The 22,448-nt window shown below is 42.4% G+C and overlaps 1 protein-coding gene across 1 annotated transcript in view; it reads right to left on the bottom strand.

Moving 5' to 3' along the window:
* Nucleotides 1-9,145, bottom strand: part of QRFP (pyroglutamylated RFamide peptide) — a 106,077-nt gene extending 96,932 nt beyond the window's left edge. The window contains exon 1 of the mRNA XM_073597997.1: nucleotides 9,039-9,145. Coding sequence (XP_073454098.1) covers nucleotides 9,039-9,041 — 3 coding nt within the window. The 5' untranslated portion in view covers nucleotides 9,042-9,145. The remainder of the gene's footprint in view (nucleotides 1-9,038) is intronic.
* Nucleotides 9,146-22,448: the final 13,303 nt, after the last annotated feature.

Raw genomic sequence — 22,448 nt, 5'->3', positions numbered from 1 at the left:
ACTGCTATTCCTAATCTTTATGGACTGCATATTGACAGGATTGGTACCAGCTGATTGGCGAAAAGCCCACATGGTACCAATATTCAAAAAAGGGCAGAGATATATTCCTGGAAACTGTAGGACTGTCAGTCTAACATCGGTATTATGTAAACTAGAGGTCGATCGATATGGGTTTTTCTCTGGCCGATGCCGATATTTAGAAATCACGGTGGCCGATGGCCGATATGTGATGCCGATTTTTTTGGGCCGATATATTAGGCCGATTTTTTTTATTTTCTTTTTTTTTTTCTTTCCCTTCATCTCATAAAATCTAACAGTTAGACCCCTTTCACACTGGGGCGTTTTTCAGGCGCTTTTGGGCTAAAAATAGCGCCTGTAAAACGGCTCCCCTGCAGTCTCAGTGTGAAAGCCCGAGTGCTTTCACACTGAGGCGTTGCGCTGGCAGGATGTTAAAAAAAAGTCCTGCAAGCAGCAATTTTGGAGCAGTGTTTACCACCACTCCTGCCCATTGAAATGAATACGCACCACTGCCGAAGCGCCTGCAAAGCGTTTCCGCAGCGGCGCTTCAGGGGCGCATTTAACCCCTTCCTCGGCTGCTAGCTGGGTTATGAGGACATCAATTATGAGGAACGACTACAAGCGCTAAATTTATTCTCCCTGGAGAAGAGATGCTTGAGAGGAGATATAACATAATACAAATATCTCAATGGCGATCCCAGCATAAGCATGGAACCTTTCAGTCTCGGGGCATGAAACATGGGGCCATACGATGAGACTGGAAGAGAAGCCGTTTAACATTAAGCTGCGTAGGGGGTTTTTCACTATCAGGGTGGTAAGAATGTGGAACTCTCTTTCAAATTTGGTGGTGTTGGCAGGAAATATTTTAAAAGACTCTTGGACGTGCATCTTAGCGAAAACAATATACAGGGGATATGGGAAATGATTTTCTACACACACACACACACACACACACACACCAACACAGGTTGAACTGGATGGACGATTGTCTTTATTCAACCTTACCAACTATGAAAGGATATGCAGTAATATGTGTAATGATAGTATTCACAATTTTGATTCATTTTTTGTATCTATTTTTTCACTTGTTTTCACACACAAAACGTACATACAAAGGACTACTACACACCTTACAAACTGACCATGCAATCAACTTTACCAAAACAATGTAAAATGAGGACTTTCCTAAACTATCCAGTTTGTATTTAATCAGGCAGACCCTTGTTGGTTGATGTAACAGAGATTGTACAAATAGATTGTAATGTGTTATGAGCTTAACTCTGAATTTCATCGAAAAAAAAGTTCCAACAGCTTTGTTGCATCACATAAAGAAGTTTGTGTGATATTGTGCAGGCACCTGGGTTTTGGAGAAAATTTTAACTGCAGGGATGCCAGTCTCTAAACTTCCACTGCTGCAGTGGTTCATAGCTTTGGGTCTTTAGGTGGAACAGCAGTACAGATGTCCAACAGGTAAACGCCCCTCCTCCATTGATAAAAGCTTTTTCATTGATTACAATGCTCTTGTAACATGATTTGTGAAGGAGGGAAGGGGGACCTGTGACTGATCAGACTCTCCCCCATTCACCAGTTGTGTTACAAGCAGTGTATTCAATAAAATATTTTTTTTTTTTAAATTGGGGGGGGGGGGGGGGTGTCAAATCATCTTTCCTGCTGTTTTGCCTGCTGACCTGAAACTATTGCAGTGCCCGAAGTTCAGAGACAGGAAGAGGACTGGCATCCCTGCGGTGAAGAGTTCTCCTGAATCCAACTGCCTACACAACATGGGGCATCTTTCATTACTCGTAAGTGATGTGACTAAAGCTGAAGGTTTTTTTTTTTTTTTTTTAGATACACTTTAGCTTTAAACTGTCCAGCAGAAGTGACAGTTGGGACAAGCTGTAACATTCTCAGGATAAGTTTAATAGTTGCAGCAACATTTTATGAAGGGCTTGTGTAGATGGGCTTTTTGTATCTTTTCAGGGGCATTTGGCTTGCATTTGGCATCAATTTAAGGCAGTCCTGAGCTCCATTTGGGTTTCTTCACAAGGTTTTCCTACCTGTAGATGACCACCTTCTGCTTCAACCTGGTTTTTGAGTTCCTTTTCACTTGTGCGTGTTAAAAAGAAATTCTAAACAAAACCTCATTGACACAAGCCCTAAGAAATGTTTAAGCCATAGGAATAAAGTTTACCGATGTAAGCCTACCTGGCAGTGTTATAAGTTCTCCCAACTCCTGTCACTGTCTCATTTACTTGGTCTGCATGTACATTACATGTGTCGAAAAATAGAAATTAAGGATTTTCACATTGAAACAGAGTTCATATACCAAATACAATAATTACAGGTATTAACCTCATACAGTTATCAGAACACACAATTTTTCACAATAGTATAAAATCCACGATGGGTCATTTATAAAACCAGTAATATACTTTTTTTTTTTAATTATTATTTTATGTGATAGTGTTCCTTTTGTTTTTAGTAAAGCACAGAAGCCAGCCTAGAGAAGCTTTGACTTCACCCCCACTATGATCTGAGCACAGATACTGTATGTGTCTGATGTAGGGCAGCTGTGTTACTCCGACCTAAACTTCACTTTAGGTTAAAAATAGTGCAAAAATTGCCCACACCAACCAATCAGGTGTTAGCTTACATTTGAAAAGCTGATATTTGAATAGGGGGCTATGTGTCCTTTTACTCACATGTTACACATGTTGGTCTACTGCCATATATAGCTCGGTGTTCATTTAAACAGAGTATAAAAATGAAAACCGTGTAAGAATTTTGTTTCAGGGATTTTGAGGTTTGATGAAAACTTGACCGTCGTGAAGAAAGTGGCACACCGGCTCTACCATTTATAAAGACAAATTCCTAAAGAAAAATCACTCAACCCACACCAGTATTATTTGTATCAGACTGCAAACTGCCAAAAAGTGAAAACAAAACAAAAAAGCTTAAGCATATAAAGGGTCAGTAGACATTTGATGCATATTTGTAAAAAAAGTAAACGTGTATACACTGTATTGTCAAAAGTATTGGGTCACCTGCCTTTACATGAACTTTAATGGCATCCCAGTCTTAGTCCGTAGGGTTCAATATTGAGTTGGCTCACCCTTTGCAGCTATAACAGCTTCAACTCTTCTGGGAAGGCTGTCCACAAGGTAGTCTCCACTCTAATTTATCCCAAAAGAGTTCTATCAGGTTGAAAGATTTGACTCCCGCGCTTATGGTACCAATGAAAATTAAATGTAAAATATATGAAGAGCTGCAGCCTCTATCAATAAATTTACCCTGCGGTAAAGATAGAGAGATGTGAAAAAAGGGAAGGATTAGATATGGCGCTGCTCTTATTAAGAGGTAATTTGCAACCTCTAGATACTTGAGGGGTGTGTATACCATGGGGGCATATAATGCAAAAAGTGCAGAAAATAAGAAATGTAAAGGATATCCTACTGTGTAAACTTCTTAGTCGCTTATTTATAATACATACTGTTAGAAGCTATGTGCATTCAAACAAAAATAAAATAAAAATGAAAAAACAAATAGAAAAGCGTTAACTTTTCCTGTGTGAAATCCGCAATCCTGTGCAAAATCTGCAATTCAAGCTAACATTTCTGTGCCAAAAAATACAACATATATGACTAGCATATAGTATTGCTGTGAAACTGAGCTCAGAAACATGCATATACCGTCCTTAAACCTTGGTGTATAAAAGTCCAATAATAAAGTGACAATGTGCTCCTGCAAATTGTTCTGTGCTTCTTAGAAAACAGTACCCCATAAGAAACCCACTAACTGCTATTATTCACCCCACAAGGAGGTATTTCACTTTCACAGTATGAGCCACTGTGCAGCCTGTAGAGTAGGAAAACTTCCAGTCCTGTATCCTCCAAGTGCCTTCTTGTCTGTGATGAGGCAGTGCATTTCTTATGGGGCACTGTTTTCTAAGAAGCACTGAACAATTTGAAGGAGCACATTGTCACTTTATTATTGGACTTTTTTATACACCAAGGTTTAAGGACGGTATATGCATGTTTCTGAGCTCAGTTTCACAGCAATACTATATACCAGTCATATATATTTTTTGGCATAGAAATGTTACTTTGAATTGCAGATTTTGCACAGGATTGTGGATTTCACACAGGAAATGTTAGCGCTTTTCTATTTGTTTTTTCATTTTTATTTTATGTTTGTTTAAATGCACATAGCTTCTAACAGTATGCATTATAAATAAGCAATTAGGACGTTTACACAGTAGGATATCCTTTACATTTCTTACTTTCTGCACTTTTTTTCACTTTTTTCATTATATGCCCCCATGGTATACACACCCCTCAAGTATCTAGAGGTTGCAAATTACCTCTTAATAAGAGCAGCGCCATATCTATCCTTCCCTTTTTTCATATTTCTATCAGGTTGAGGTCAGGACTCTATGTGGGCCAGTCAAGTTCCTCCACCCCAAACTCACTCATCCATGTCTTTATGGACCTTGCTTTGTGCACTGGTCCAAATCATTTGGTGGAGAGGGGATTATGGTGTGGGGTTGTTTTTCAGGGGTTGGGCTTGGCCCCTTAATTCCAGTAAGTCATCAGTATACCAAGACATTTTGGACAATTTCATGCTCCTAACTTTGTGGGAACAGTTTGGGGATGGCCCCATCCTGTCCCAACATAACTGCACACCAGTGCACAAAACAAGCTTCTGGAAGAATGGTCAAGCATTTCCATAGACACTAGGGTTGCCACATCATCCCTTTAATCCAGGACACATATTAATTACACAGGTTCTGAGGCTGATTTAATGCAGATAAGGCACCAAGTGAGTTTAATTACCACCTTAATCAGCCACAGAACCCGTGTAATTAATGTGTGTCCTGGATTAAAGGGATGATGTGGCAACCCTAATAGACACACTCCTAAACCTTGTGGACAGCTTCAACTCTTCTGGGAAGACTGTCCACAACTCAATATTGAACCCTACAGACTAAGACTGGGATAACATTAAAGTTCATAAGCGTGTAAAGGCAGTCGTCCCAATACTTTTGACAATATAGTGTGTGTGTATGTGTAGGTATATATATACTGTATATAATTAATATATATACATACGTGTGTGTGTGTGTGTATATGTATACTGTATAATATATGTGTGTTCAGGGTTTTTTTTTTTTTCAATAGTTACGAATATAGTTATATATGGATAAAATGCATATAACAGCGCTGTTTTACCTGCCAAGTGACTTATATTTTTGACCATCCACTCTTGAGATTTACCCAGATTTGCCACACCTGGTATTTTTTTCTGGCAGGGGAGCAGACCTCATTTTTTTCTGCTGCAGTTAAAGTAGTTGTAAACTGTTCCATATACCTAGTTAAGTGACCTGGCCTCGGGTGATACACAGAGTTGAAACAAATCCTCCTTTATAAGTTGTACCTGTTTATCTGCAGTCTTCTCCTCTTTACATCCGTTCAAAGTGCAGAATCTAAAACTTGTCTGAACTGTCAGAAAAAATAGGGCGGAGAGCTGAAGTTACACTCTACAAAGCTCAGTGAGGAGAGTTGATTGGACAGAAGGGACACCTCCCCCTCCTCCACACAGGAACAAAGCTGATGCTGTCAAATCAGCTGGAGATCCCAACCCTGTAACCATTTTTCTCTTGGTGTCAGGAAAATTGTCACAATTGGTCCATGAGGAACAGAGGAATGAAGCAGAAGACAGAAATGACTCGTAGTGCTCCTAGTTTAGACAAGTACACACTATAGAGAGATATGCTTTGTTCATATTGTATGTCTGAGGTTTACAACCACTTTAACTTATTCTGACTGGACAGTACAGGCGACGCAACAGACTGATGAACTAATCTCTGTCACTCTGCTCTCTCCTCTTATCAGTGTCCTCCTTGTTAGCACATGAGCACTTCAGCTAGATTGTTTTCTTGTGCTGCTTTGTCCCATTAGCCTGAGCTCTGTTACACAGAAGGTTGCAAAATCTGTGCACAGAGCATTATAACCACTTTTCGTTTTTTTTATTGCCATCTGTGTGCCGTTAGGGAGATTTCCCTTCACTTCCTGTGCCATAGCCAAAACGGAAATTGAGGGAAAAATCCCTCCAAAGTGAGGGAATCCTAATGTGTCACCAGAACTAGTGCCCCCATTGGAAGATATCCCCTCTATTCAGGTTGCTATGTTCATCTCCAGTGCCATCTTTTTCATAGTGCAACTGTCAGATACAGTTGCACTATTAAAAAAAGTAATACATTAAAATTTAGAAAAAGATGTACATTTTTTTTTTTTTTTTTTTGGGGTCCTTTGTCAGCCTATAATAAAAACAGTGCATGGTTTTCTAATTTAAAGTGTACTAAAAATAACCTAAACATTTACAAAAAGTATTTTGTTCATTTTTTTTTTAATTGGTTATTATTCAAGTGATATTAACCCCTGTTTTTAAGCACTTTGAGCAGCTGATTTAATCGCTTACTGAGTATGCAGCTACTATCTTTTAATCTTAGCCTATGTTTCGGCTGGTGCCACAACAACTGCCCAGGTATCCTGTTTCAGGGTGGCTTTTTTTTTTTTTTTGCAGCATCCTATGGAGCCACCCTTGCATGCAGGGACTAGAGTTGTGGCTCCCTACACTGTTTGCATCAGTAGAAACACATAGCCGCATAACCTAGGATGGGAAGATACTCCCTTGCTCTTCTCCCTTCTCCAAGCTAAAAGACTGACTCCAGACTGCACTGTCCACTGTTAACTCTTTCCTGTGAAGACTGGAAGTGCAGGAGCCAGCTGTATTGGAGGTTGTAAGCTGCAAGTGCTGGGTAAGAATTTTAACAAATAGTATACTGTTGAATTTTTATTTTATTGTGCTCAGTGTGTTAAACGATAAAAACGCTGAGGGTTAATACTACTTTAAATTAGCCAACAAATGATGAAGCTGCAAACTTTATCCTGGGCATCTAAACATCAATAACCTGTGGACATAAAGGATTTAATGATTTATTAATGAACACAGAGCTGCAATAATTTTTGTATTTTTTTTTTTTTTATTTTCCAGGAGTTCAGCTTTCAGTGGTATATAAGCCCTAACAATAAATGTTTCTTATTTGCTCTTTTGCTTATTTGGTCTGTTAAATCTATCATCAAAAGTGTTTTGTTATATCTGTTCACTAAGTGCAAAAAATACCTGATGATGATCTTGCTAGAAATCTTTTGAGCTGATAAATTCCTCTGCCATATCTGACTGTTAGCAGTTACACTGTACTCGGCTATCTCTGTAAACTACAGAACCATGCCAAACTATGTTATAGGATAGAGCAGAGGAGCAGAGTCCTGTAGTCTTATCTTGTTTTGTTGTTATGATACAGGAGCGGATTTAACATCATCACCTAGTATGGTAGGATTATCAGGTAGCAGCAATGGGGAAAGCATAAAAAAAGAAAAACAAATGTAGCCACCACATCTAAGGACTGGTAAGCTGCATTATAATACTTATTTGTTTTTGTGTTTAGATTTAGAAGATTTTTATTACATAGCATCTGATTCTGAAAATGCTAGTTGCCTTGGTTTAGAAAGATCGGCTTGACAACTTTCTGGAGGAAGAGTTGACAACTTGGAAGCTAGAATAGTCAAGAGATTAGTAATCACAACCCCCATATTTCTTTTAAGAAAGTGACTGCCATTGGCTTTAAGTTCATATTTAGGATACATTTCAGGTGCTGCTTTATGTTCTTGCTGACCGCCCTATAGCAGTTTTACTGCTACAGGGTGGCAGCTGTGCGCCAGATCACGTATATACACGTGATAATGTGCACCCCTTTCTGCTGTGATTGTTCACTGCAAAAGCCAATCTGTGGGTGTCGGGCACTCGATGTCTGCTGGCATCTGCCGATCAACGGGCAGAGGCTCAAAACAGGGCAGAGTTCCGTTCTGACGGGGGAAAGGAGGGATTCTATGTTCCTGCTAAGCAGGGACTCTAATCCATCTCTTCCCCTAGTAAAAGCAGCACACATAGTAAACACAAACACAGGCACAGAGTTAACCCCTTTGATTGCCCTAGATGTTTAACCCCTTCCTAGTCAGTGTCATTAGTACAGTGAAAGTGCATATTTTTAGTACTGATTCCAGCAAAGTGTCAGTGTCCGATTGTTTGCCGCAATATTGCAGTACCGCTGATCGCTGCCATTACTAGTATTAAAAAATAAAAAACAGGGAAATTCCTGTATATATCCCATAGTTTGTAGATGCTAAACCAATCAATATACGCTTTTACCAAAAATATGTAGCAGAATACATATTGGCCTAAATTTATGAAGACATTTTAAATCTTTATTGGATATGTTTTTTTAGCAGAACGTAAAAAATATATATTTTGTTTCAAAATTGTTGTTTTTTTTTTTTTGTTTATAGCGCAAAAAAAAAAAAAGAATAAAAAAAACACAGTGCTAATCAAAAATCACCACATGAATAAAAGTTAATGTAACGCAGTGCCGTTTTGCAAAAAGTGACCTGGTCATGAAAGGGGGTAAATCTACCCGAGGCCAAGTGGTTAAGGTTTCAAGATTAAAAGAAATATATATTTTTAATTCAGTCATAAAAGTCAGTTGTATTTTTTATAGTTGGTCATAAATTATTTTATTAGAAATATTTTGTAATCAAAATTCTAGACTGAAAATTGTATTTAAATGTTCATGTTCCAAAATACTTGGTCAGTAATGCCTCAGCCCCATAAACCTTTGAAGCCTTGAAAACAAACACCAACCTGCCGATGGCTTCTTTTTTAATGCAAGCTAACATAAATGCTAAATGCAAACAATGCCCATATTCATCCAGTTGACTATACATCAAACAATTGGCTTGAACCGCTGGTGCATGATTTCAGAACAGTCGTCCATATCACCCATATTCCATGTCTAATTATAAGTCCGACTATAGTTTTTCCAAAATGGTCCGATATTTGAGATTACATATTGTCTGAAATTTGGTATGGTTAAATAAGTGACAAGCCCCATTCCCAGAACTTACCATGTACAGAATGATCCACAGAGGTCAGGTTAACAAACTGGGGCTCCTTGAGTCCGTACCAATCTGCTGGTGCGCCGTGTAAGAGATTCTGCTTCTCTTGCTCTACCTTTTAAGCAAGGACCCTGATTAATAGAGACGTCACTCAGTGTAGACTTAATGGGAGGAATTAGAGGGACACATTCCACAGGCTAGGATCCCATTGCCATTGCAGTTGCCTACAATCACCACGACGCACGCTGATGGAACGGGCACCAATTGGTCATATCTGATTGTGCACAATATACTTCATGAGTGGATTGTAAATGCGTGGATAATAGGCTTGGTTTAATAGCTCTGTCAACATTGCATACAGGTGACATTAGTGTGCTTGTGGAAGGATGGCTTAAATTTACACATCTTTTCTTCACATGTGGATTTAAAGGTACAGTCCACCCAAAAACTGAACATTGAAGAACCCCAACACTCATACAGAATATGCAACCTACCTATGAAAGGTTTCAGCTGTTCATCCAGGCATAGCTATAGCACACCTGCTGCCTCTACTGGCTGTTGTTACTGAGCTATTGATCCGGGAACACCAGTTTGTAACTCAGAAGAGGAATTCTAAAACACACCCACGGTTGCCTCCATGCTGCTGTTGACAATTAGAAATTCTGATATACAAAAATTATAGCTGTGAAAGAAATTCTTCAAAGGCATCAGTTTTTAGTTGAAATCTGCCTTTAACCACTTGCCGACCAGCTGCCGTCATTATACAGTGGCAGGTCGGCTCTTTTAAGAAGCATAACAGGCGCGTGCACCCGCTGCATGGCGGGGGAGCTGATGCACGTTGCCGGCGGCCGGCGATGACTGCCGGACAGCTGCAATCCCTCCACAGAGAGCCAGAACAGGGATCTATCAATGTAAACAAACAGATCCCCATTCTGACAGGGGAGTAAATTGTGATCGTCTGTTCCTTGTGATCAGGAACAGTGATCTCTCTCCTCCTCCAGTCAGTACACTCCCACCACAGTTAGAAACACCTCCCAGGGAACACATATTGGCCTAAACTGATGAAGAAATTTGTATTTTGACATTTTTGGGGGGGATATTTATTATAGCAAAAAAGTAAAAAATGCTGTTTTTTCTTTCAAAATTGTCGGTCTTTTTTTTATTTACAGTGCAAAAAATAAAAACCGCAGAGGTGATCAAATACCCACAAAAGAAAGCTCTATTTGTGGGAAAAAAGGATGTCACGACCGCGCAATTGTCAGAGCAACGCAGTGTCGTATCACAAAAAAATGGCCTGGTCATTAAGGCGGAAAATCTTCCGGTCCTTTAGTGGTAAAGTAAAAATCTGATTGGAAAGAGAAAGTTACACAATAGATTTGGTGAACAGACCCATTTGCAAGCTATTGCAGGATTCAGAGTTGACTTTTCCAGTATATTACCAGATTGCTTATCAGTTTTACTTATGACTGCGCTCAAGGTCTAATTTTTTTTTCTTTCCTGCAGCTGAGAGCAAGGTTCTGGTGTGCATGGAGATTCTGAAAGTCAGATGGAGATGTATCCACAACACACAGAAGCAGGACCTTTTTAAAAGTGGCATGCTTTTTGTGCAACTTTATGAAAGATATTTTATTTTGAAATCGATGCATCAAAATCGCAAATCAATCGTGAGTAAATTAATTTTTACATTTGTGGATATCACTGAACTTTGTTTTATTTACAGTTAAGAATGCCATGTAAAGTGAATCCGATTCTGAAAGTTACCAGCCCTCTTTCCATGTTTAACTTACCTGAGCTGTAATGTATTTGGTAACTGTAATGATGTCATAATTCCATGTGCACTTAAGCCTTTTCTGGAATTTTTTGTAAAGTAAAAATCAGTATTGTTTGCTGGAAAATTATTCAGAGAGCCCCCAAACACACATATATATTTAGCAGAGACCCTAGAGAATAAAATGGCGATTGTTGCCATTTTTTAATGTCACATGGTGTTTGAGCAGAGGTTTTTCAAACGCCATTTTTTTGGGAAAAAATACACATTAATGAATTTTAATGTAAAAAACACAATATATAACCCAATTTTTGTAAACTATATAAAGATAAAGTTAAGCTGAGTAAATTGATAGCTAACTTGTCACGCTTTAAGCTTGTGGAATGAAGACAAACTATGACACTTAAAAATCACCTTAGGTGACACTTTAAAAACCTTTACAGGTTACCTGTTTAAAGTTACAGAGGAGGTCTAGTGCTACAATTATTGCTCTCCCTAACGTTACCTCACATGTTTAATGAGAATGGAGGGATGGGGGCACTTAAAATTTTTACACTGTTCCTTTAGTATTTTTTTTTTTCTTTATCGTACATCACGGGACACAGAGCAGCCATAATAACTAACTGGGTTATATGCCGCCTATAGGTGAATGGACACTGACAAATCAAAAAGACAGGAAGTCCCCCCTATACAACCCCTCCTACACAGGAAGTACCTCAGTTTTTTCGCCAGTGTCTTGTAAGGTGATGGTTATGGTTGGAGAAGCTCTCCATTATCTAGCTAAGAGATTGGTCCTTGAAACAGATCCTGAATGATTTAAGGGGCTGTATAATTGGATCCATCTGGACGGTGATAATTAAAATGGATGGTACCTGAACCTTGACTACATCGAAGATTACGAGGTGTTGCCTGTAATGTGACCCTTTGGGCACTGGACCCTGGGATCCGGACCCTTGGTAAGAAAGACTCCAAAAGAGATCAGGCAGGGTGCATTACAGGTCCAGGGGAGTGGCCCCATACTCAGGGTGACCCGGTCCTTGAAGGTCCAAGAGACAGAACCCGAACAGGGAAGATTGGAGTCTAGCTTTTTAAGTAGAATCCTACGGCGGGACTGGTAAGTGTTTAAAAAAAAACACAGCAGCTTACTTTTTTTTGTGTATGGGACCAGGTGTCATGTTTTTTCTGTCCACTGGGGGCAGTGATGTTGCAGTTCAGCGGGGCTCTTCCAGAGGAGGCTTCCAGCCTGCATAATCCCAACAGGAGGCAGGCAGCTTTTGGATCTTCCCACCCGCACAACTAGCTTCTACTCTGGCGCCTGGGGCCTTCGGTGGCCCTTTTCCGCCGCTATTTATGCGGCTATAGGGGGCGCGCACGCGGGAATGGTGCGACAAGCGTGCACGATGGACGTGCACATGGGAGGGACGCGAGAGGTGTATAGGACGCTACAAGCGTACACGTAGCAAACGTGCACACCGGGCATGCGAAGTAGGAGTGGAAGCGGCCATATTAGGAGGTGTTCCTGGCTTATGCTTCTGTAAGCAGGCTGGAAGTGACACAGAGCGGTGTCAGCTGGGCACGTGAGTCACTGTAGGTGGATGGACCAGGGCACTGCAGGTCCTGTAAGAGCTGTGTACTGCAAAGACTGGGTGCAGTATTTTGCAGGACGGTTGAATGCATTAGGTGGGGGTTTTTTGTTACCTCAAGTTTTTTTGTCTCAGGCATGTCTTCCCGGAAAAGGAGTGGGGGGGGGCACAGCAGGAAGGGGCGCGAGTGCGCCAACATCTGTATTGCAGGATGCTAGCCTTACATCTGTTGTGTTTAACTCTCCTGAAAGACCTGAGACAACTGGCCAGTCTGAGGCCATTACAGTTGTCAGGCATTGTAGTGACAGCTAATGCTTCTGCCTCAACCTACTTCACGAAGGATGACTTAGCATTGGCTTTAGCTGGGCTGGAGGGAAAGATAGCAGGTATGATTGCTTCAGTTTCCCAAGGTGGAAGGAAAAGGGATAGATCCCCTTCACCTGAGCCCCTACCTGCATTGGAACAGGATTGGGCAGAAGATGTGAAAGAAGTGGCAGTAAATGACCAGGAGGAAGGTCAAGCCACGGACTCCACTTCTGAGGAGTCAGGTTCTGAAGAACCGTTTTCAGCCTCTCAATCCCAGAGTCTGATAATCCAGTCCCTCACGGAGATGGTCCGATCAGGATTTAAATAGCTGCCTGTAGAGATCCCTGAGGTTTCCTTTTCATCTTTAGGCTTCCTTCGGCCTCCGAAGAGTTCACAGGTCTTCCCTTTGCATCCGTTGCTAGAGCAAATTGTGTATGCTGACTGGGATCACCCTGATAAGCTTTTTATTCCTCCTAAAAGGTTTGCAGTTTTGTATTCTATGGAGGAAAAGTTTATAAAGAAATGGATTATGCCATCGGTGGATGCTGCCATTTCTTCTGTGAATAAGAGTCTTACCTATCCTGTAGATAACGCCCAGGTGTTTAAAGATCCAGTGGATAAAAATTTGTCTTTAATAAAAGCTTAATTTGCTATTGCTGGGTCTACTGCACAACTGGCTGTGGCAGCTATAGGTATCTGTCAGTCTTTAAAGGACCAGGTGAAGCGGATGGCTAAGATTGTCCCTGATCAGGGGGTGTCTGCTGAGGAATTGGCAGAGTTACCTCGTGCCTTATGTTTCGCAGTAGATGCTCTTAAAGAGTCCATTCAACAGTTGTTCCGGTTGGCCCTTCTATCAGTACATATGTTCAGAATTCTTTGGTTAAAAAACTGGTCTGCAGAGTTACCATGCAAAAGATTATTAGCTGATTTCCTGTTTCATGGGGAGCTGATATTTGGAGAAGATCTGGATAAATATATCCAGAAGATTTCAGGGGTAAAAGCGCGCTTCTGCCAGTTAAGAAAAGGAGCAGACGACCTTCCTTTAAGCTGTCTAGTGCTTCAGTACCCAGCACTTCCAATTTCAGGCAGTTTCGACGGCCTCAGCCATCCGGGGCTAGAGAAAAGCCGCAAGGGCAGAAGAAGCCCTGGGCCCAGAGACCCCCTAAATCCAGTCCCAAACCTTCCTTATAACGATACCCCCCGACTCACGCGGGTCAGGGGAGGCTATTAGAGTTCTTAGATGCCTGGGAAGAAGTGACAAGTGGGTTATTTCTACGGTGTCTCGGGGTACAAAATAGAATTCCGGGGGCTTCCCCCTCTCAGTTCTTGAGGTCCAACGTCCCCATAGATCCGGTAAAGAAAAAGATCTCTAAGGTCACAAGGAGTCATTTCAGAGGTTCCAGCCAACGAGAGGTGGTTTTACTCAAATCTTTTTATAGTCCCAAAGCCAAATGGAGATGTGAGGCCTATTCTGGATCTCAAGGCTCTGAATCAGTTTCTAGACATTCGCTCGTTCAGTCGTAGCCTCCTTGCACGGAAAGGAAGTTTTGGCATCCATAGACATTAAGGACGCATACCTACATGTGCCAATCTGCAGATCCCATCAAAAGTTTCTGCGATTCGCAGTAGGCAACCAACATTTTTAGTTTGTGACGCTGCCCTTTGGGTTAGCCACGGCACCTTGTGTATTCACAAAGGTACTGGCTCCTGTATTGGCAGTTCTAAGATCTCAGGGAATATTGGTTGCAGGATACCTGGATGACCTATTATTGGTAGATCAAACGGTTCCCTCTGGGTTGGGTTCTGAACTGGTCAAAATCGGCCCAGCAGCCGGTTCAGTGCCTAGAGTATTTAGGGCCAATATTAGACACGATAACGGCAAAGGTATTTTTGCCACCATGGAAAGTCAGAGCCATGAAAATACTCGTCCAGGTCATAAAAAAGAAAAAATATCCCTCCATTCGCCGGTGTTCGAGGCTACTGGGGAAAATGGTGTCTTCATTCTAAGCAGTCCCTTATGCACAATCCCACTCCAGACCACTACAGAACAACATTCTGTCTGTGTGGAACAAGACTGCCCAGGCTCTGGACTGGCACATGTCTCTTTGGCTGAAAGTGCATCAGAGTCTCAGTTGGTGGATGATAACTGAGAATCTGTAAAAAGGAAAGTCCTTTTTGCTTGTGGTCTGGAGGGTGGTGACGACAGACCCCAGCTTCTCTGGTTGGGGGGCAGTCCTAGGGCAGCTCGCTTGGCCCTAAGCTTCTGGACTTCCAGACTACAGGGATATCCTGTGAGGGTCCAGTCGGAAAATGCCACAGCTGTGGCATATATCAATCAGGGAGGCACCAGGAGTCAGACAGCCCAGAAGGAAGTGGATCGCATGCTGACCTAGGCAGAAAGATTTGTTCCATCCCTATCAGCGGTGTTTATTCCGGGAGTGGAGAATTGGCAGGCGGACTTTTTGAGTCGTCAGCAGATGTTTCCAGAGGAGTGGTCCCTAAATCCCGAGATCTTTGCATTGATCTGCCACTGATGGGGGGTTCCTGTTGAAGCTGCTGGCATCCAGGTTCAACGCGAAGCTAGACCGCTTTGTGTCCAGAACCAGGGACCCACTTTCATTAGGGGTAGATGCCTTGGTAATTTTGTGGGATCCGTTTTCCCTGATATATGCCTTCCCTCCAATCCGGCCAAGGCTACTGTGCAGGATCCAAAAAGAGAAAGCCGGTGATTCTAGTAGCTCCAGCCTGGCCCAGAAGGACTTGGTACGCACAGATTGTAAAATTGCCGGTGGGAAGCCCATGGGTTCCATCCTGCTTTACAGTCTCTAAATTTAACGGTTTGGCTGTTGAAACCAGGATTTTAAAAGACCGGGCCATTTCTGGGCCAGTATTGTCTACTATGTTGAATGCTAGAAAGACAGTTTCTAGGAGTATCTACTATAGAGTCTGGAAATCCTATATTGCCTGGTGTGAGACTGAGAGGTGGGACCCCCGAAGATATGTCATTGGGAGAATTCTGGCTTTTTTGCAAAAAGGAGCGGATATGAATCTGGCCTTAAGTACAGTTAAGGGTCAAATTTCGGCCTTAGCAATTTTCTTTCAGAGGCCTATGGCTTCTCATTCCTTAGTTCGAACATTTGTACAGGGGATGATTTGTGTGCTTCCACCAGTCAGGCTGCCTCTGTGCCCTTGGGATTTAAACTTAGTCCTGGGGGTTTTACAGAAGCAGCTTTTTGAGCCTATTCGGCAGATTCCCTTGTCCTCTTGACAAGAAAATTTGTTTTCTCGGTGGCAGTAACATCGGCCATGAGGGTGTCAGAGTTGGTGGCCCTGTCCTTTAAAGAACCTTTTTTGATCTTGCACCAGGATAGGGCGGTTTTGTGGCCACGACCAGAATTTTTGCCTAAGGTAGTGTCCAGTTTTCATCTGAATCAGGATATCATTCTGCCTTCCTTTTTTCCAAATCCACAGTCTACAGAGGAGAAATTATTTCATTCTCTTGATGTAGTATGAGCGATCAGGGTCTATCTGAGAGTGTCGGCTCTGATGCGGAAGACTGATGTTCTGTTTGTATTGCCAGAAGGTCCCAAGAAGAGACAGGCAGCATCTAAGTCGACTGTTTCCCAATGGATTCGCTAAGTGATTGTTCAGTAATATGGATTAAGGGGAAAAACCCCGCCTTTTCCAGTAAGGGCACACTCTACCAGGAGAGTGAGTGCTTCATGGGCAGTATATCATCCAGCATCGATGGCTCAGATTTGCAAGGCTGCTACCTGGTTTTATCAAGTGAATGTCAGGACTCAGGAGGATGTGGCATTTGGGCACAGTGTCCTGCAGGCTGCAATATAAATCCTGTTGTTCTGATGGTGTTTCTTTGGTCATAATGGGTTCCCTCCCTTTAAAAGCATTGCTTGGGGACATCCCAGTTAGTTATTATGGCTGCTCTGTGTCCCATGATGTACGATAAAGAAAATAGGATTTTTTCTACAGCTTACCTGTAAAATCCTTTCCTTGGAGTACATCATGGGACACAGAGATCCCTCCCCTCTTGTCTGGGAAGTTTATTGCTTGCTAATAAACTGAGGTACTTCCTGTGTAGGAGGGGTTATATAGGGGAGGACTTCCTGTCTTTTTGATTTGCCAGTGTCCATTCACCTATAGGTGGCGTTTAACCCAGTTAGTTATTATGGCTGCTCTGTGTCCTGTGATGTACTCCAAGAAAAGGATTTTACAGGTAAGCTGTCGAAAAAATCCTATTGTTTTGATCACTTTTATTAATGTAAACAGCCCTTGTAATAGAAATAAGGGATGTCAGGTCCTCAACTCTCTCCCCTACCTTTTGAAAGCAAAAGATCAAAAAATAAATAAAATTGATCATTTGCTTTAAAAAAATTGTTTACTTTCCACCCTAGACCGGAAGTGATGTCATGATGTCACTCTGGTCCTCCTAGATCATAAAGGTGATCAGAGATGATCTGGCATCTGTGCACTTCTATGGCCTGCCACAAAAACAGCAAACCTGAGTAACACTCGCTGGAGGGGTGGGGCGACCCTTCTTGCTGCTTCTGAAAGCAATCCAGTAGCTAACTAGCCATTCGGAACGCTTTCATGAGAGAGAAAAATCACGGACCATTTGCAAGCCTATATATATATATATATATATATATATATATACACGTATTGCAGTTGGCAAGTAGTTTTTATTAAATTGAATGCAATACATCAACACTAAGTGCTGAAAAGGCCTGCTTCTCTCTGTCCACTCCCACATCCTTTATCTCCCTATTGGTCTGTTGGGCTGCCCAGTAGACTAATGAACCAATTGGGGGGGGGGGGGGGGGCTGGAACCAAATTTGAGGAAAAGTCATGATTTGCATGTATCTTTAGCTGCCCATATCTCTGGATCAGGGTTGCATATGCAACCAGGCCTTGGTGATGATCAACCACTCAGCCAAGGGTCATAAGGGCCTTTTATGGTTTCTTGCACCGGGGCCCTGAAGGTTCCAGTTACATCTCTGCTCTGGATTATTCTAACATGCGGATTTCACGGAAGGTATGCACCTTAATTTTTATAAAATATGTTACTTATGAATTGCTTAAATCCATTTCTTCCGTTCATCCTTCCTGAAAAAGACAATAATACACTTTAGCTTTGTACCATAAAAATCCTTTTCTGTCTCTTTCAGCTCCTTGTACCCATTAAAATTCAGCATATGTGCTGAACTGAAGTTGGGGTTTACCCAAGGAGAATTATAGCCAATCTTCACTTCACAGGAGTCACCTGTCCTTTTTATGTGCGTGTAACAAAAATGAGGAAAGCAGTCTTTTTTTATGAAGAGAACTGTTCTGATGGGAAACGACTAGATCCATTCTTTATTTACGTATGGCTTTTTAGTGATCGGCTTGACTGTCATGACAAGCAGCTATGTTTGTTGCCTCTAGCCATTGTGAGAGACGGCAGCTGCCTAGTAATACCTTGATAGGAGACGCAGGTGCATGCTTTATTTCATTTCATATCGGCAAGACAATCTCATAGTGCTTTTGGCTACCTTGAAAAATAACTCATCAGTTCCCCACTTCATCAGGTAAAAACCCTTGGTAGAATAGAACAATTGACCTTTTTCTTGCCTTAGTAAAGAAACATGGAGGATATTTCAAAAGCTGAATTGAACCCTGCTAAGTGTATTAACCTTTTAACGCTTTGTGTGTAGCTGGGAGTTGGTTTTGATCTCCCTTGCCACTAGGCTTCTAAGATGTGCATTGATTTAGATGACTGAACATCGTGTCTGTCATGAACCCACTTAACCTTGAGACTCAAGTGGTTTCAAAACAGGCATGGGATTAATGGAGAAATGCAGAGTTCTGAAGTTCCTCAAGAGAAAAGATTTTTGGGGCTTTCAGGCTGTAGAGAAGACAGAGAGCTCTTCGACATCTAATGCACTTGATCTGGCATGCCAATACTGAAGACCTCTTCTGAAGTTTGCTGTTCCTCCGGGAAGAACAAGCATTATGTAGTCAACTCATTCCAGTCCTTACTATGTGCTCTGGATACTGTCCCAACTTATTGTTGACCACATGGCAATGTATTTTTATACCTGGTTTGGACTTGCTTAAAGTGTCTAAACCAAAAACTTTTCCTTATTAGCTTTGGGTAGCATAGGCAAAGGATTATTACCTCTGTTGGGTTTTATTGCTGTCTGTGCCCCTGGTGAAGAGGGCCACCCTCTCTATTTGTCCTGGTGCTTGTGAATACAAATTAGAAAAAATTAGCGTTGTCGCCGGAACAAGAAGGAATATCTTCCACTAGGGACACTTGTTCTGATGGCAGCTAAGATGGTATTTCCCTTCATTTTGAGTGGTCCCCACTTATCTCCTGTTGAATCCACAAGTTAGTAAGTAAAGGTAAATTATCTTCATTTGAAGAGCTCCCCGCTCAACTCCTGTTGTGTCTGCAAGATAGGAAGTGAGAGCAGATTGCTAAGAAAAAAAATACAAAATTTTAATCCTTCATAACTCTATTCAAAACTAAAAATTGTTTTGGCTTTATGTACACTTTTTTTTTTTTTTTTTACCAAAAGGTAAAGAGGCCACATACAGGAACTTATTTCTTTATTTTATTTATTTTAGCACAAATTTAAAATCTGGTAATACAATCTCTATTTCTTCATCGTACATCACGGGACACAGAGCACCATAGTAATCACTATGTGGGTATATAGGCACCTTCAGGTGATGGACACTGGTATACCCAATACAGGAAGTTCACTCTCTATATAACCCCTCCTTCTACCAGGAGTACTTCAGTTTTTTTTGCCAGTGTCTAAGGTGTTGTTCATGAGTGAAGATGTGCTCTGAAGAGCTCCACTGGAGGGATCCTTGTGGGATTTAAACAGCCTCCATAGACCGGATCCATCCAAAGTGCCACTGAGGCCAAGGTGGATGGTACCCGGGCTTCCTATACGAAGCACAAGGTTTTGCCCGTAATGCCTCTCCTTGCAGGGCTGGACCCTGGGACCCAGGGCTTTTTGGTCATGCTTACGTTGCCTAAAGATTTTCCTGGCGGGGTGCTAGTACAGGTCCAAGGGAGTGGAACTCCGATAAAAAGGGACCCGGTCCTTGAAGGTTTGCTAACGCAGCCCACTGTGATGGGTGAAGTTTGGATCTGTCTGTTACAGCAGTATCCTGCAGCGAGGATAAGGTAAGGGAAGAAGCCGGAACTGTAAAAAGTCCACCTATAGTTTTTTCTTCCATGAGTAAAATGTTGTCATGCCCTAAAATCTCCACTAGAGGAAGTAAAGGCACATACCTTAGTACGTTGCTTCACAGTCAGCGCGGTGTCCCAGCTAAACAGCATGTGTGTGGTCTCAGCAAGCCAGGGGGGATACCTCATCCAGAACAAAGTTTTTTTTTTCAACAGCATGTTCTCCCCCCCCCGGTAAGGGAACTAAGTTCCCTGGGGGAACTAAGGGCTGGGAGGTACAACAGTAGCTTGTACTCCCCCCCCCCCTCCATAGGGGAGTGCGGTGGCGGCGGCTTTCCTCTGTTGGATTTTTACTCCCCACAGAAGCTCATAAGTTTTTTAAACTTCCCGCCTCCCCACCCTCCCCTCTCGCTGGGTCTGCACTGTCTAACTATGAAGCGTGTGTTTCAAATGTTGTTCACGTGCGCGCACTATGGCTAGTTTTAAAACCAGAGGGGGGACGTATCAATGACGTAGGGGCGTGGCGCCGTGTGCAGGATGTAAGTCCACGAGGAGCAAACAGCGCAGGCACTGGTGATAATTGAGAGACAGACGCTTCTCAGCTAACCAGCTGGAGTCTGACACACAGGAACGCTGGGGGCACGTAAGGCAACTGCATACAGACATTTCCAGTACAGGAAAACATTTATACTCAGCACCAAAGCTGAACTTTATTAGCGGCATTGTTTTTGCTAGACTATTGCTCAGCAAGTAGAGCATTTACTTAGTGCCTCTGCTTTTTGTGCTCGGCACTATGGCTCCCAAAAAAGACACCACAAAGAAGGTACCGAAAATTCCACCTGGAGGCGCTGGGAACTCCAGTCGTGCCTCCACACTGTCATCCTTTTCTGAAATACCAGATATGGCAAGCCAAGGTGAGTCACTGGAACCAATTGGTGGTACAGCTGCTTCTCACATCTCAGCCCCTGTATACGTGACTGAAGATGCATTTTCCTCCGCCCTGCAGGGCCTAGAAGGAAGATTAGGGGCTTTAATCGCATCCTCCATTCAAAAATAGAATCTTCTCTAGGATACAACCTAGAATTTCTCATCTCGTTTTCTGTGATCAAACATTTCCAAAGATCCAGGGAAAAGGCAATCTCTGTTTCGGGCACTAGACCGATTACTGGCTCTGGGGGTGATCATACAAATCCCCACAGAAAAGCAAGGTTTGGGGTTTTATTCAAACCTCTTTACGGTACCAAAACCAAATGGAGATGTTAGACCCATTCTAGATCTAAAGAATCTAAATCCGTTCCTGAAGATCCACTCCTTTTGCATGGAGTTGATCAGGTCAGTGGTTTCTATCCTACAAGGAGAAGAACTTCTGGCGTCTATCGACCTCAGGGATGCATATCTGCATGTCCCTATATTTCCCGCTCATCAAAGGTTCGAGGTAGAACAGCAGCATTTTCAATTTGTAGCCTTGCCCTTTGGGCTAGCTACAGCACCCCACGTGTTTGCAAAAGTGCTGGCCCCTTAAGGGCACAGGGCATAACAGTCTTGGCGTACCTAGATTATCTATTGCTAATAGACCAGTCGGTGGCTCGTTTTGAGCAAAGTGTACGCATTACAACCAGTTTCCTGGAAAGTCTAGGTTGGATTCTAAACCTAGAGAAGTCTTCCTTAAAATTGCTAAAAAAAGGCTGGAGTACTTGGGCCTGATCATAGACACAGCCCAGAAAAAGGTGTTCTTGCCTCGGGCAAAAATCAACTCCATAAGAGAGCTGGTGTGAATGGTCAGGTCGAAAAGAGATCCCTCCATTCGCCTTTGCATGAGGTTGTTAGGAAAGATGGTGGCTTCATTCGAAGCGGTTCCCTATGGCCAGTTCCATTCGAGACTGTTGCAAAACAGTATCCTGTCTGCTTGTCACAAAACGATTCAAGCTTTAGACTTGCCAATGCGGCTGTCCCCAAGGGTGTCCCTCAGACTAACCCAGAATCTGCTGAAAGGAAAATCTTCCAGACCAGTTATCTGGAAGGTGGTAAGGACAGACTCCAGCCTTTCAGGCTGGGGAGCTGTACTAGAGAAGACAACTGTCCAGGGACAGTGGTCAAGAACCGAAAAAGCCTTGCCCATCAACATCCTAGAGATTCGGGCAGTTCGTCTGGCTCTGAAGGCCTGGACTTTCAGGTTATGGGATTGTCCTGTCAGGATCCAATCCGACAATGCCACAACTGTGGCCTATATCAATCACCAAGGGAGCACCAAAAGTCTTGCAGCGCAGACAGAGATGAACCATAACTAACTTGGGCAGAAAGTATATTCCGTGCCTGTCGGCAGTCTTCATTCCGGGAGTAAAGAATTGGCAGACGGACTACCTGAGTCACCAACAGTTGTTCCCGGGGAATGGTCCCTTCTGGCGTCCAGATTCAATATGAAGTTAGTCAACTTTGTGTCCAGGACGAGGGATCCACTCGCATGCAGAACAGATGCGTTGGTGAACCTGTGGGATCATTTCTCACTGATATATGCATTCCCCCTATTTAGTTGCTGCCACAACTTCTTTGCAGGATCAAGC

Source organism: Aquarana catesbeiana, linkage group LG09 (genome assembly GCF_042186555.1).
Source record: "Aquarana catesbeiana isolate 2022-GZ linkage group LG09, ASM4218655v1, whole genome shotgun sequence".
Classification (NCBI taxonomy): domain Eukaryota; kingdom Metazoa; phylum Chordata; class Amphibia; order Anura; family Ranidae; genus Aquarana; species Aquarana catesbeiana.
The sequence above is the reverse complement of the archived record's forward strand: the minus strand, read 5'-3'. Positions and strand labels throughout refer to the sequence as shown.